General features: G+C 39.3%; 1 protein-coding gene across 2 annotated transcripts in view; it reads left to right on the forward strand.

Moving 5' to 3' along the window:
- KCNT2 (potassium sodium-activated channel subfamily T member 2) overlaps positions 1 to 6,216 on the forward strand; it is a 282,806-nt gene extending 276,590 nt beyond the window's left edge. For both annotated transcript variants that reach the window (XM_010974039.3, XM_074351598.1), the window contains 2 exons: positions 1,094 to 1,178; positions 5,666 to 6,216. In XM_010974039.3, coding sequence (XP_010972341.3) covers positions 1,094 to 1,178; positions 5,666 to 5,777 — 197 coding nt within the window. In that variant the 3' untranslated portion in view covers positions 5,778 to 6,216. The remainder of the gene's footprint in view (positions 1 to 1,093; positions 1,179 to 5,665) is intronic.
- Positions 6,217 to 14,715: the final 8,499 nt, after the last annotated feature.

Here is a 14,715-nt window from a genome sequence, read left to right on the forward strand (position 1 = left end):
TCTCCACATCAACCACATGGGGTCATTGAACTGAGCACATCAGCAAAATGTTTCCTCCAATTCCCGGAGTCCATGGGAAAATGAAAATCTCCTGAATGATAAATAAAACAGACTACTTGAACAAATACAGTAGTTCTACCTACTGCTGTGAAGTTCTCAGTTATCTAGGCAGTTACTGCATTTGCAATGCGTGGACCAAATCCTAGAGCAGGATTTGAAGTAGTGCCCTCCCAGCCTGAAAAGTTGACCCTTGGGAAGATCAGTATTTATTGAAGTGTGTGTCCATGTGACTTTGTATTTACACCCTCTCCTAGTCTTGGCAGCTAAGAAAATCTCAGTCCCAAAGCTGTTTTCTTTTCCTTTTCAGTGTCCTACGTAATGCCAAGTTGGCTCTCCAAACTTGATGCCAGATGATATCTTCAGAATTAATTGACAAAATTAAAAGGGCATAGCTTTTTATATTTCAAATATGTATTGTTTTAGAGAAAAAACAAATGATTCTGTAATGTAGTTCTCTTGAAACTTACAATGAAGTTCTGTCCCACAGGATTCTTCGCATCCCGCAAGAACATGAGGATGTCTTAGATACGTCACGCAGTGAAGTCAGACGTATCTAGAACTTTCATGCTTTTTAGGTGCATTTCTACAGTATTTTTTAAACTCATCATTAAACACGTCGTTTTCACAGAATTTCCCATATGAATGTTTCTATCTAGGATTGCCATCTAAAACCACAATTAAAAAAAATTATTAAGGCATAATAAATCAAGCAAACGTCTTGTCCAGCTATTTCTTTAATAGAACTACTTTTTCTGTGTAATAGTTTCCAGGGTAGATTCTAACTGTGGTTGTTCTGAACAGAATTAGATACTTTACTTTTAACATCTATTGGAACAAAAAATGAGTACCTCTCAGGTACTTCCAGTGGCAGTGATTTGAAAAGAGTCAAAGTTATGTACACAATCATGCTGGGGGCAAGACTATAGCAGTTTCTCGTTGATGGCTATCTGATTTGAAGTTCCGATGCTATACAGTAATTCCTGTAATTTTCTGTGAGTAGCGTTAACAGACTTGGCATTGATTTATCTTCTAGATGAAATGAATGATCATCAAAGTACCCTCTCCTACATCCTGATTAACCCATCTCCAGACACCAGACTGGAGCTGAACGATGTTGTGTAAGTTGATCTCCTGTCTCCCATAAGGCATGTGTTTTTAGTAAACCATTAATGTATTTCTTTTTATACTTTTATTTCTACCATAATAACTCCTTATTTTTCTTGCATTATAAATGCTTTGAAATTTGAAGTTGAATTTTTGTGTTCAAGAAACAAATTCATTTTATGGATTGCTGTGCATATAAAGGCATCGTAGGATTGTAGAGCTATAAAAGAAGGAAAAGGCAGCATGAATTTTGTATCCTGTGACCACATGTACATTTGGACAAATAATAGAAAATATGTGGAATATGAAGAGAACAGCTCAAAGGAAAACCCAAAATAGCCCACACCAGCTGGTTCTGAATACCTTAGAGTTTCTAAAACCCAAAGCAAAATTGGCCAAAACCTGTATTAGGAAAAGATCGATGGTAGTCATTTGATTCTCCAAAAACTATATATTATGCATGTTCAGTTGTACCAGTGTTGCCTTACAAGTTGTGATCTATAGAGACGAATAAGACATTTTCCCTGATTTCAAAATGCTTACATTCTAATTAACCAAACTACAACGAAAGCAGACAGTGCTATTGACAATATATAATATGACTTTGCCACGTGACTTACACATCAATTGAGACAGCACTTTTCCAAATTCAGGAAGGAAGACAATACTTTGAGCTCCAGTGATTACAGAGGGTGGAAGACTTGAACTAGACTCTCAAGGTAAACAGGATTTGTGCGGGTCGAGAGGAGAGGGCCTTCCCGAACAGGGAGGTGGCTTGAGAAAGTGCACAACGTGGGGACTGCGTAACGTGGGTCAGCTGGCAACAGTACATGGCCCAGTTTGTCCAGAGTAAAAGCTTTGCATTATTAGCATTTCTGTTGTTAATTAGTAAGACGTAATATTGGAAACGTACTAAACCTGACTTTGTCTACGACCGGGAAAATGAGTAATGAGGTCAGTGACTGGGAAGAGAGGACATGCTGTGATGCAGAGCATGGAAGGGGTCCAAGCAAATGGCTTAGAACTAACGCTAGTCACAGGCCATGAATTGGAAGCCTCCGTGTATGTGTTGCCTGTTTTGTGGGCGATTTGGCTGAGGTTGAAAGGGTACAGTTTTTAAAAGAACAATAGACTTGATTGGCAGGAAGGACTGGGGTTGAGGAAGACGTGAAAATAGGGAAATCCACTGAAAAGCTGTTGTGCAGGTGTGAGGGAGAAGAGCATCTGTCATCGCATCTGGGTTAGGACTGTAAAGGCAGATTCCTATGTAAATAAATGTATGGAGGCCAAGAGCGAGTCTTGTGTCTTGGTCTGGGAACTGGAAAAGAAGGAGTCTAACATGGCTTTAAGATTTCAAATCTATGTGATTGAAAAAAAATTACTGGTTCACTGAAAGAAGTCAGAACAGGGAGGCACTTTTCCAAACAGGAAAGAGGGGCCGTTGGGTGGGGAGAAAAGAGAAACGATGGCTGGAGTTTAGACACCCTGTTCCATGTGCTACGTGGACGTGTCTAGAAAGCATGGAGAGATACAGTAAGGGAGCTTTGAAAAGAAGCCAGTTCAGTAGAGAAGCGGTTTATTTTTCATCTTCTAAATGAATAAAGCTAAAAAGAGAATGATTTTTCGAAAGAAGAGATACATAAAGAAGAAGAAGTAGAAGCATGAGTAACGGACTGTCTAGGAGCCCTCAGGTTTAGGTGCAGCAGATGGAGGCGCTTCAGAAACTTCTGAGAAAGTACGTCAGCAAGAGTGGTTTTGACCCAAAATCAGTGTGAGGGGATTTTTATAAGGCTCTGACGGTGCTGGTTAAAATACAGGAGAATTTGGAGAATCAGATGAATGGAAATTTCAGCTGCTGGTGTTCTTAAGGCAGCTGCCAAAAATCATATGAGGTGGTGATGCTGAATTTGTGGAGCGCTTTAAGTTAGGTGGAAATATCTGATTTGTGATGCCCCTGGCTTTCCCCTCCCCATTCCAGAGACTTCACTTGGAATATGGCTACAATACAACAAAAACTTCTTTCTTTTTCTTGCGTCCATATTATAATGTTTCTTCCTTTAACCCATAAAATCAGGCAATTTTTATTAATTCTCCTGTCTGCCCTTGTAATTCCAATCTCCATGTGCCTTTTTTTTCCAAATTAATTATAATTGTGTTAACTATCTAGGATTTTTTAAAAGTTATGCTTACCTTATTCATATTTCATAAAAAATTACAAGTTTCTTAAGCCTAATATAATTGTCTCCCGTGATTATTTTTGATGGAATGGGAAGAGACTGTTCAACTTTTGAGTTTATAACATGTACTTCCATCAAATAAATGTTTATACTTCAAAATAGTTCCCCAAACTTTTACGCTTAAAAATAAAATATGTATGTTACAATATATATACACGTAAAATAAACATGACATTTTCTGCCTTTAATATACTACTACTTTTTATTAGTTTTAAGCTAAGACATTAACTTGACTGCTATAAAAATCATTTCTTTAAACAATGATCTGTATTTGTGGCATTGAGATAATTAAATTTTAGTGTTAACTGAAGCAAGGATAAATAACATGAAAAAATGCCTACCATGACAAGTTGCTCAAAAATACATCTAAGAAATTTATTTCATTAGACTCATAGATTTAAAGGTTATTATAATAGGGAAAGGAGCTTTTGCAGCTACATCAATGAATTTAGGGGATAATGGATTATACTCATCCCATTTATGTTTGTCTAAAAAATCATTTTCAAAAGTTCATTTTAAATGAAGAGGCAACATTGTTTTAATTCAAAGAACAATACATCACTAGATGATACGGCGTTAAAAAGCTTAATGTGCACTCTGCGTTTTCTTCAATGGTGTGCAATGCTGTTGATATTCAAAGTAATTACAAAGCAGGTACGTGGATAACAAATCCAGTTAACAGATCCAAGGATGCTGATCTGGACTTTCATTTGATTGAAGAAAATAGACAGTAGTGCTTTAAACTCTTCTCATCTTCATTGAGGGACATATTTTATGAATATTTTCCCTCTGGGTTTTTAAGAGAAGTACAAATCTTCATCAGTGTTCCCACTTTTAAATTAGTTTCTCAGTTCATGTTTTTGTAACTCCTGAAATTGTTATAAAACTATGAGATGCTAATTGTTTTTGCACCCGGATGAGACCTTCCTAGAATGCTGCAGTACGTGTATTTACTTTCCTCCTCACCCTTCCCAACCCTCAGGGGCTCCCCACTGCCCTCGGAACAGACGTGGAAACTGCTTGTCCTGAACCTTAAGGTCCTTCATTCGCTGCTTTCTGCCCTTGCTCCCGAGTTTGCCTGCTTCCTGGTTTAGCCAGCCCTCCAAAGGCAAAGTCAGTTCCTAAACGTGTCAGGAATAGCCCTCTTCTCTGCCGCGTTTTCTCTCTGCTCCTCTCCACTTAAGCCTACAGACAGTCAACCCACGCGCCTCAGCAAACGGCTTTTCATTCCCTGCTGCTCTTTTTGTCTTTCTGTGATGTCTGGGATTTCTGTTTCACCTTTACATCTGCTTCACCGGTTACCCTCTGCCCGCCTTCTGCAGGGGTCAGAGTTCGTGGCTTTTTGTGTTCCGAGGTCCTAGTGCAGCGGTCTGGAGGCGCTCACGGAATGGACGCGCATGCCGCTTGACAGTGTGAATGAAAACATCTCTTTTACAACAAATTCTAACATCACTGAAATATGCAAGTTTGGCAGATGAACATTTTCCTGTTTACTAGCAGAATGAATTAAGAATTATGTTTTATTCTTTTGTCTAACTGCTTACTGTAGCAATACCTGCATTTTAGATGAATACACTTCTCAACAACTAAAATATTATCAATGCATAATGTTCTCCATAGCATGTATTAAATCATTAATTTTATACAATCATAGCATATTTAAATTAAAAAGACTACAGGTATTATTAAGTCAAATTTATTTATGAATGATAAAAATAAAATTAAGAGTGGTTAAGTAATAGAAGAATCATGGCTAGGAATTTTGGTCTCCTTGGTAGAAAAATAGCCAAAGTAAGAATAATGAATCATAGCTTATAGTGAAAAAACATGAAAAGAAAAATATATATGTGTTATCGAATCACGATCCTGTCCACCAGAAGCTAACACAACACTTTAAACTGACTATACTTCAATTAAATAAATACATGTTTTAAAAAAGAATAATAAATCAATAAAATACTAAAATAAAACATAAATTTTGATAAGATGAAGGTAGTGAAATAAATTATAACTGGAAAACAATGATTCTTCATCATCTGCATTCAGCATCACAGTCTTCTCAGGTGTAAAAATAATACAAGCCTTGCAAAACGTGACTGACCAAGTCAACAGGGGGTCCTCCTGCCAACATCACATACAGAGACCAGCTTGGATAACTGGAAACCCTGAACAAATAAGCTTGAAGTGATGATCGAGAGTGTCAGTGTGCATTAGTTCTGCCTTTACAAACTATTACAGCTGTTTGCTTTGTTTTCTTTGATTAGGTACATAATCCGACCCGATCCGCTGGCCTACCTACCAAACAGTGAGCCCAGTCGAAGAAATAGCATGTGCAAGGCCCCCGGCCAGGACTCCCGGGAGGAAACTCAGCTTTGATAAGAAGGAAATAAGAGACTTTTTTTTCTATGAAAATCTTGCTTGAAACAACTCTAAATCTTAGAAAAACAAAGGTGTTGCTGGCATGAAATAAACTAGATTGGAATATATCCAATTCTCTCCTATGTAAAAAAAAAAGAATTCTATTCTCCTGGAAGCATACGTTATTTTGAAATTTAAAGTACTGCTTATTGGTACCCTTCCTCTTAGTATTTGAAAGGCATCACTGGAGTGATTTTGAAAACCTAAATTAAAACACAAAAATTTAAACTTGATACTCGTTTGACAGTAATACAAACTGTATGAAGCCAGTTTTTTTTTTAAGTATTAAGGTTTTATGAAAGTAAACTAGAAATCCAACTATATTTGGTGCATCACAATGGACACAGAAGATTGTTGCTTCTCTTAAAATAAAGTGTGTCATAGTATATTCTTTAAACTTGCTGTTTTATAAAAGTGAGCTCATCATAAATGTCTAGCCCTCTCTACATGAAGATTAACAAACTTGTGTGGCTGACTTTTGTGTGAGAATCATAGTTTGCTTTAGAGTATAAATCTTTAAGTCATTCTAACCTTTTTTTGTTGCCTTTTCATGTATCATCTTCATTTTAGAATTTGAGATGTTCATAGCATGTTTCATTAGTCTGAGGAAACCAAAACAAACAGAAATATCAAATACATGAACTTTTCCCTCACATTATGTTTGACACACACTGTAAGCCAAGAAAAGTGTACTAAAACAAATATTTGTTGTTCTCCTAAAAGAATACCTCATACAGAGGAAATACTCATTTGTAGACTTAAATTTAATCCAAGAATTGAAACACTGACTGAAATATTCAGTAATGATTTTCATTAGACTCCTGAGCTTTACCATTTTTATATATCTGTATAGAATATTTCATTAGAAAGATACTTTAAAATTAAGAGAAATAAAATTATACTTTTTATAGAATATAAAGAAATTCCAGAACATTAAAAGAACTCCTTTATGTCTTTAGAATTGAAATTATCACACACCAAAAATGGTATATTATGCCATTTGATCTAATTTTGGAAAAGTGTCTATAGGAAATAGTCTAACATTGTGAAAAAAATGCATAAAACAAAAATTGGTAGTTTTGCCATTTAAATTTAATGGAAATCATCCAGAATCTGACAGTTATCAATAAAGAAAGGCTGACCCTTGGTGACACCAGTGCTTTTAACCTGTATTCCTTTATTCCCCTTCAGAAACAGACTGAAAAGCACAGAGCATGGTTTGCCAGACTGTTGGAATGTGTTCTTATTCCCATGAAAGAGACTTCGAGAAATTTAAAAAGATATTTTCTTCTAATTTTGTATTTTTTTATTTCTGAATTCTCCGTTGAATTTTAACTCAATAGAAGATGATAGGACTAGAAAGAGACATTTTATCCTTTCTTTTCACAAAGAAGCAGATAAATTGAGAGGAAAAATAGAAGGATTTTTAAAAAGAAATAAAGCCTAATATTCCAAGGAACTCCACGGAAATAAAAATATAAACGTAAAACGTGGAATTATACATTATAGCCGTTACATAATTGGGCTTTGAGAATCCAAAATGCCCATTTGTTGTTGTTTTTCTTTAACATTTTACATTACTCTCATTTAGAATAATAGCAAGAACATCAAGAATTTCCCCTAAAACAGAGAGAGCCTGTGTTTAATTTTCTTTAACCAGATATGGAAGTAGAATTTACAAGTTACTTAAAATTGGAAGCATACCTTAAGGCAAAGATTGTATGCATCTGTATGTGTGTCTGTTATAAACACAGGTGAATCATATTTGACAAATGCATATTCACATTTAAATTATTAAAACTAAAGGCAGAATTAAATTAACATAAGTAATGGAGACTAATAATAAATCTAATGAACTTGTTTTATATTTGCACATCGATATACAAGTATGATGTTTCCTTGAGTTCTTGTTTCTTTACTCCATTACAGTTCTGTTTAGAAATATGTAAGATTTTATGACTCTTCCATTTCCCATGGGATCTCATGTTGAGAATTTTTGCAATATGCCAGTTGTCAAGACTAGGATTTTAAGCTAGGACGTGACTCCATTTCCTATAAAACTAGAAATGTTGTTTCATAAATTTTACAATAATTATTTTTGATTATGAACATTAGCCCAAATTTAAGATTTGACACAATTCATATCAGCTTGCTGGAATAATTATAGTTTATTAGTTTTTCTGTTATTTAAAGAATAAAAATGTACTTATAAAAGCCTTTTAACAAACCGTTGCCTTTTTAATATACTTGCACATGGAACTAAGATATGAAGTTAACAGTCCTTGTAACCCCATGGGATTTGGTTCTGTTCATTGTCCATGTACCATTTTGCTACCAGTTACATTGAATTGCTTTAAAATAATAAAATTATTTCTGATGATGAAAATTCTTGGTGGTTTTTTTTTTTTTTTGCCAAAACTAGTTGTTTAGACAAATCGTGTTTTGAAACAGCACAATTCATTTGTCACTTTAATATTCCAAAACCAAGGTAAACAGGAAGGTGATCTCATTGGAAAAGATAGCCATAAATAAACTGTGGGTCAGTTATTTCTTAGTCTAAGAGCTTCTGAATAGCAAGGTGGCAGGAAAAGTGGAGGAAGGAAGGAAGGGACAGAGAGGGAGGAGAAAGAGACGAGGAAGTGAGCATAGGGGACAAAGTAGGTAAGAACGGGAGGAAGAGAGAAGAAAAGGAAGGCGGAAAACCCAATGGAGGTGCCGGAAGAATTTTTTTTTTTTTTTACAAAACAGAGAATAATGTCTCAATACGGTAATTTGAAGGCCAGAAAAGCACGAGTTAGAGAAAAGAAAAATAATTGTCAATGCAAAGGTAGACTTCCGGTCTCAGGAAAATGGAGTAGAAATATTTCCCCCAATTCCTGCTGCTAAGTACAGCTAAAAGCCCTACATATGCACCTGGGCAGGGCCCCTCCAGGCCTCCTCAGGGACAGACTCCTCGCCCACGGCCCCCATCTCTTCTTCGTAGAAAAGCTTCAGCCTCCTAGGCCTTCCTCAAGCTCCAAAGAGCAAATTTAATCAGAGAATTGAGCAAATGCAGTCAAGGATCCTTGTTTCCTCCTCAAGGACTGTAGATAATATTCTGAGCCACATACTTGAGTCGTTCTGCAGTTACTAAACTTCCCACCAGAGGGAAGAAGTTGACTACAAGCTGACCACTAGCAAATGGACCCTCGATGGGCTGGACCCAGAAAACTGATGGCCGGGATCCCTGAAGTGCCATCCTGTTGCCTCACCACCCATCAGTCGGAAGAATGCACCTGAACTGACCGCACAGCACCCTCCGCCTCACCTCACCTTTACAAACCCTTCCTGGAGAGCCACTGGAGAGCTGGGGTCTTTTGAACATTACCGACCGTTTCCTGTTACCTTGCAATAAACGATGTACTTCCCTTCACCCCAACCTGGTGTCAGCAGAGTGGCCTTGCCGCGCGGTGGCCAAGCGGGCCTACTTGGCTGAGTAACAGACACCATGTACCAAACCAGCGCGAGAAGGCGGAGCGGCAGAGGGGGAGGAAGGTGGCCCAGGGCCCTGGGGCTTGCGGAACGGCGTGGTGTTGGGTCCCCTGGATCTTCCTTTGTCTCCGGTGTTGCTTGCTCTGGATATTGGGAGATACCGATGGGCACAGACAAATTGCCAAGGAAAGCCTGCCCTGTCCTTCCCAAGGACCGACTGCGCCCACGTGCCGCGCCCACAGCAGCCGCCTCCCCGTGAGCCCGCGGTGTGGCTGCGTTTGTCCCTTGGAGTAGGTCTCCCGGAACACGCGGGGGCCAAGCCGCCCAGGGCCCAGGCGCTTCCCGCGCGGCCTCGGCGCGGCTGCGGGGCCCGGGGCCCGCAGGGAGGCAGGTGCCCACGAAGGCGCCGGGCCTGCCGGCGAGCGCGCTGCCGTTCTGTGCGCCACGGCCTGGCCGTCTTGGCAGAGGCCGGACGTCAGGCCTGGGGTCTCCTCGTGGGGTGCGCTGTCTCCGCACCGAAGATAACGCGCGTTCCTTGTCTCTGCTGCTGTATTGTTTTCAAGTGCTCCTCACTTGCTACCGTCCAATCTGTCATTACTCCAGATCTCTGCCCCAGTCAATAATTCTCCACATTAAACGTTCTCTGTCCAAATCACTGTGTGGTTTCTTTCTCCAGATTGGACCCTGGCTGAGATGTGAGACAGAAATCAGCAGTTCTCCATCTGAGTAAATTCAAGATAAGAGTGGTATCAAATTCCAAGGACTGTGATCTGAAGGACCGATTTTGAGAAAATTCAACAAATTGGAGAGTACCTGCTGGGAAATTTTTAAGACAGACAATCCTTCTTCTTTGGAGCATTAGCCAGCTTTTATTTCATTTTGATCTTCTTTAACCTTTTCACAGGACTGCTCTCAGATCTGTATTATTTGGAGGGACAGGTCAGCCTTAATTATGGTAGACCCACCTAAGATGATAGAACATCGTTCTAAAAAACCGGTTATTTGGCTTATAATTTAAGTCTGTGCGCTCTTGGCTTTCAATAGAATATTATTTTATTACTTATATCTCAGAATGTTTCAGTGAAGAGAAAATAATGATCTGTCTTCCTAAGGATAATAGCAGAAATCCAAGAAACTGCACTATAGTTGAGTCACACTCCAAGGAAGTACATAGCTCTGCACAGAGATCTACCCCTCCCTTTTCTGTCGTGTGCAAAATACGTTTTACTTCATATGCTGTGAGACTATGTATTGTTTCACTTGAAAATTAAGTACAATTTCAGAGAGAAACATCCCTAAATTAAGAGACCGCCATTCCCTGATATGTCTATTAATATTTGTATAGAATAAGAAAACGGGAGTAGGCCTTGGAAAATGAACAGTTTCCTCTCTGAAAACTCTCAACTTGAAAAAGACAGGGCCTTTGAGACACTTTTATTATGAGTTGACCTGAGTTAAGTACTGAAGCTGAGGTTTGTAAACACACTTCTTAGACAGGTATTCTAGTTGTTAATTTATTGGAGGAAACATTTTAGAACCTTACGTACATTTGATTACTGATTATTGCCATATTTCAAAAATTATAACAGTTTGCGTCACATGTAACGGATTCTAAATTTTAATAGAGACCGCAGGATGAGATCCTCCCCCTAAAGGATCTGTCAGTCTATTATTATTTCTGTCCATGTGGCCACTGTATCAAAAATACCATAGACTGGCTGATTACACAATAGACTTGAATTGTTCACAGCTCCGGAGGCTGGGAGTCTAAGATCAAGACACCTGCAGATTCAGTGTTTGGGGAGCGCTCACTTCCTGGTTCATGGATGACTGACTTCTCGTTGTGTCTACGTACAGCCGAAAGCAAAGAGAAGAAAAACTCTCCTGGGACTCGTACAAGGGCATTAATCCCATTTATGAGGGTTCTGCTTGCTCTCACGATTTCAACTAACCTTAAATTCTTCCCAAAGCCTCCCGCTCCTACTATCATGGCGTCGGGGCGAGGGCTTCAACATGTGAATTTGGTGTGGCGGGGAGAATATTAACTTTCAGTCCGTAACATACTGTCCCTGCCCCGACCCCCCAGATGCATGTCCTCCTCACACAAAATCTATTCATTCTATCCCAACAGCTTCAACAGCCTTAACTCTTTTCAGCATTTTAACTAAAGTCTGAAGTCCAAAATCTCATCTAATTTTCATCTAAAGTAGGGATGGGTGAGGCTCAAGATGCAATTTATCCTGAGGAAAAATCCTTCTCCAGCTGTGAACCTGTGAAACCAGACAAGGTATATGCCTCCAAAACACAATGTTGGGACATCAGGGTAGAATTCCCATTCTGAAAGGAGAGATAGGAAAGAAGAAAGGAGAGACAGGTCCTGGGGAAATCCCAAAACTAATGGGACAATTCCATCAGTTTTTTTTTTTTATATACTTTTTTTTTTTTTAAATTCAAGTATAGTCAGTTTACAATGTTGTGTCAGTTTCTGGTGCACAGCACAAGGCTTCAGTCATACAGGAACATACATATATTTGTTTTCATATTCTTTTTCACCATAAACTACTGCAAGATATTGAGTATAGTTCCCTGTGCTACACAGTATAAGCCTGTTTATCTGTTTTGTAAATACCTGTCAGTGTCGGTGAATCTCAAACTCCCAATTAGTTTTTTTTTTAATTGCAGTTGATTTACAATATTATAATAGTTTCAGGTGTACAGCATAGTGGTTCAGTAGTGTTACAGATTATATTCCATTAACAGTTACTACAAGATAATGGCTGTAACTCCCTGTGCTGTACAATATAACCTGTTGCTTATCTGTTTTATACATAGTAGTTTGTACTTCTTAATCCCATACCCCTAACTTTCCCCTCTCCCTTCTCTTTCCCGTTTGGTCACCACTAGTTTGTTTAATCCTCTTTGGCTAGATGTGCTGCCTTCCAGGCCCACTGCGGGTGGGAAAGTTGTTCCCCAGGCTCGGGGGACCATGCTAGCTCCCTGCCTGGGCCCCACCCCTGAGCCAGCTTTCTGACGGGCCTCCCCCGATGCCGTGGTCCTCCCAGGATGGAGCTGTGCACCTTGAAATCTAGGTGGGAGCAGCCATGTCCCCCAGGCCCCTGCACTCTGCAGGCCAGCAGAGTTGGCGCTGCTCAGATGCCATCAAAGGCTGCTGCCCATGCCCCCCCGAGGGCAGCCCCCCTTGCCCCCACCCTACAGCAGGGCCCCTGGACTCTCACCCACCCGGGATGGCCAAGAATGGGGCTCCGGAGGGCAGCGCTTCGTGTCAAGGTCATGCTGGCACAGGTGGCACCTTCTTTGAATCCACTCAGTTCCCTGGGCCCCTGCACCTGGGCTGTGATGGGAGTGGCGGCCTTGGTGATCTCTGAATTGCCCTCCAGGCCATTCTTCCATCATTTTAAAGAATAATGCTTGGCTTCGGTCAGGATGGTTGAGCTATAATAATCTTCTTATCAAATGGTCTCCTGGCCACCCCTACAGTGTTCTCATCTTCTGCAATACAGGTAGGCTGAGAATATTCCAAACGTTTAAGTTCTGTTTCATTTTTGCTTAACAGTTCCATCTCTAAGTCATTTCTCTATTCTTGAAATTTTACTATAAGCAGACCGCTGCTCCTTCAAAAGTTTACTTAGAGATCATCTCAGCTCTGTAGCCAGTTTTCATCACTTGAAAGTTCTACCATCCACAAAACACTAGAATAGGAACGCAACTCAGTCAAGTTGTTTGCCACTTAACAACAAAGATGGGCTCTCCTCCAGTTTCCAGCAACAACACGCTCCTCATTAGAATGGCCTGTTCTGTCCGTAGTTGCACTGGCATTCTGTTTGTGTGCACGCAGCTGACCTCTGAGAGGGTCAAGGCTTTCTCCGCGGCTCTCCTCTTTTCCTTCTGAGGCCTCACCAGTCATTCTCAGCGGTCCATTCACAGTAACGTGGGTTTTTTCTAACAGACACCTCAAAACTCCTCCCGCCTCTACTCATTAATCAGTTTCAAAGTTGCTTCCACGTTTTTAGGTGTTTGGTAGAGAAGTACCCTGCTTCTCAGTACCAATTTCTGTCTTAGAGTGTTCAGGCTGCTGTAAGAAAATTACTAGGGACTCTCTCCCGTCCTGGAGGCTGGGAGGTCTAAGGTCAAGGTGCCAGCAGGTCTGGTGTTTGGTAAGAGCTCCTGGTTGGGCGATGGCTGTCTTCCTGTGGTGCATTCCCAAGGCAGAGCGTGCAGAGAAGCAAGCTCTCTTGAAATCTCAGGACATTAATCCCACTGGTGACAGCTCCACCTTTGTGAGCTCTTCTAATCCTAATTGTCTCCCAAAGGCCCCACCTCCTCATATCTTCACATTGGAGGGCTTTGGCAAAGGAATTGTTTGTTTGTTTGTTTAATTTGGGGGGGTAATTAGGTTTATTTATCTGTTTTTATTTGTTTTTGAATGTAGGTACTGAGGATTGAACCCAGGACCTCATGCATGCTAGGCATGCATTCTGCCACGGAGCTATGGAACTTGAGAGACACAAACATTCACTCTGTAACTGTCACGTGATCTCACTCTATGGTATTTATTTGGCAGGGCAAGTTTGATTATAATAAAAAAAAAATAATCTAGGACAATGTCCAATGCAGAAAATTATCTAAAGCCTTAAAAATTCTATAAATATATATTTAATGGATTAATATAAATATACAAATCAATGCAGTAATATAAATACACTGGGAATATGTATTACCTTAACTAAGAATTCAAATTTAGACAAAAATTATTGAGAAAACACTGACTACTTGAAAAATAACTTCAATTTTAGATGTTTTAGGCCAAGTTTCAAATGATTTGATTTTGAAGATAGACTTATGATCACTTTTTAATCAAAACTAATTGATTTTTAATGGTTTTGGCAAAAAGCATGCTGTGGAATGACTATAAAATGACTAACATTTTCACTGGAAAATATGTTGCTAAAAGTAATTAAGCAGCTGTGCTTGAATTATTACCTCTAACTAAAGGAGCAAAATAATTCACTTTGAAGTACTCAACATCTTCCAAGTTACTGTGGGCAATCCTCATTTTTCAGGTCAGTGAAATTAAAATTTATTCTTGCACAAAGAAACAAATTGCAATCCAATTTGAAGCAAACGGAAGAATAATGAGTTATCTCCCATTTACTGCTACAAACTTAAAAGCCTAAATTAGCAGGAGAGAAGGTGATTTGTTGATCACTTTGGGATATAAATATTTCAGGGCATATTTTTTAAAACAAGAAATCTGTTGAAAAAATGTTGACTTACCAATATGGTTGTGCTATTTACTAGATGGTACTATGAGTTAAAAATCACTTAATAAAACAATTATATTTTGTTGTCATTTGGGGATCATGAGTTTGTTGAACTATTGACATTGTGGAAGAATTTCAATCTA

The sequence above is a fragment of the Camelus bactrianus genome, chromosome 23 (assembly GCF_048773025.1).
Source record: "Camelus bactrianus isolate YW-2024 breed Bactrian camel chromosome 23, ASM4877302v1, whole genome shotgun sequence".
Classification (NCBI taxonomy): domain Eukaryota; kingdom Metazoa; phylum Chordata; class Mammalia; order Artiodactyla; family Camelidae; genus Camelus; species Camelus bactrianus.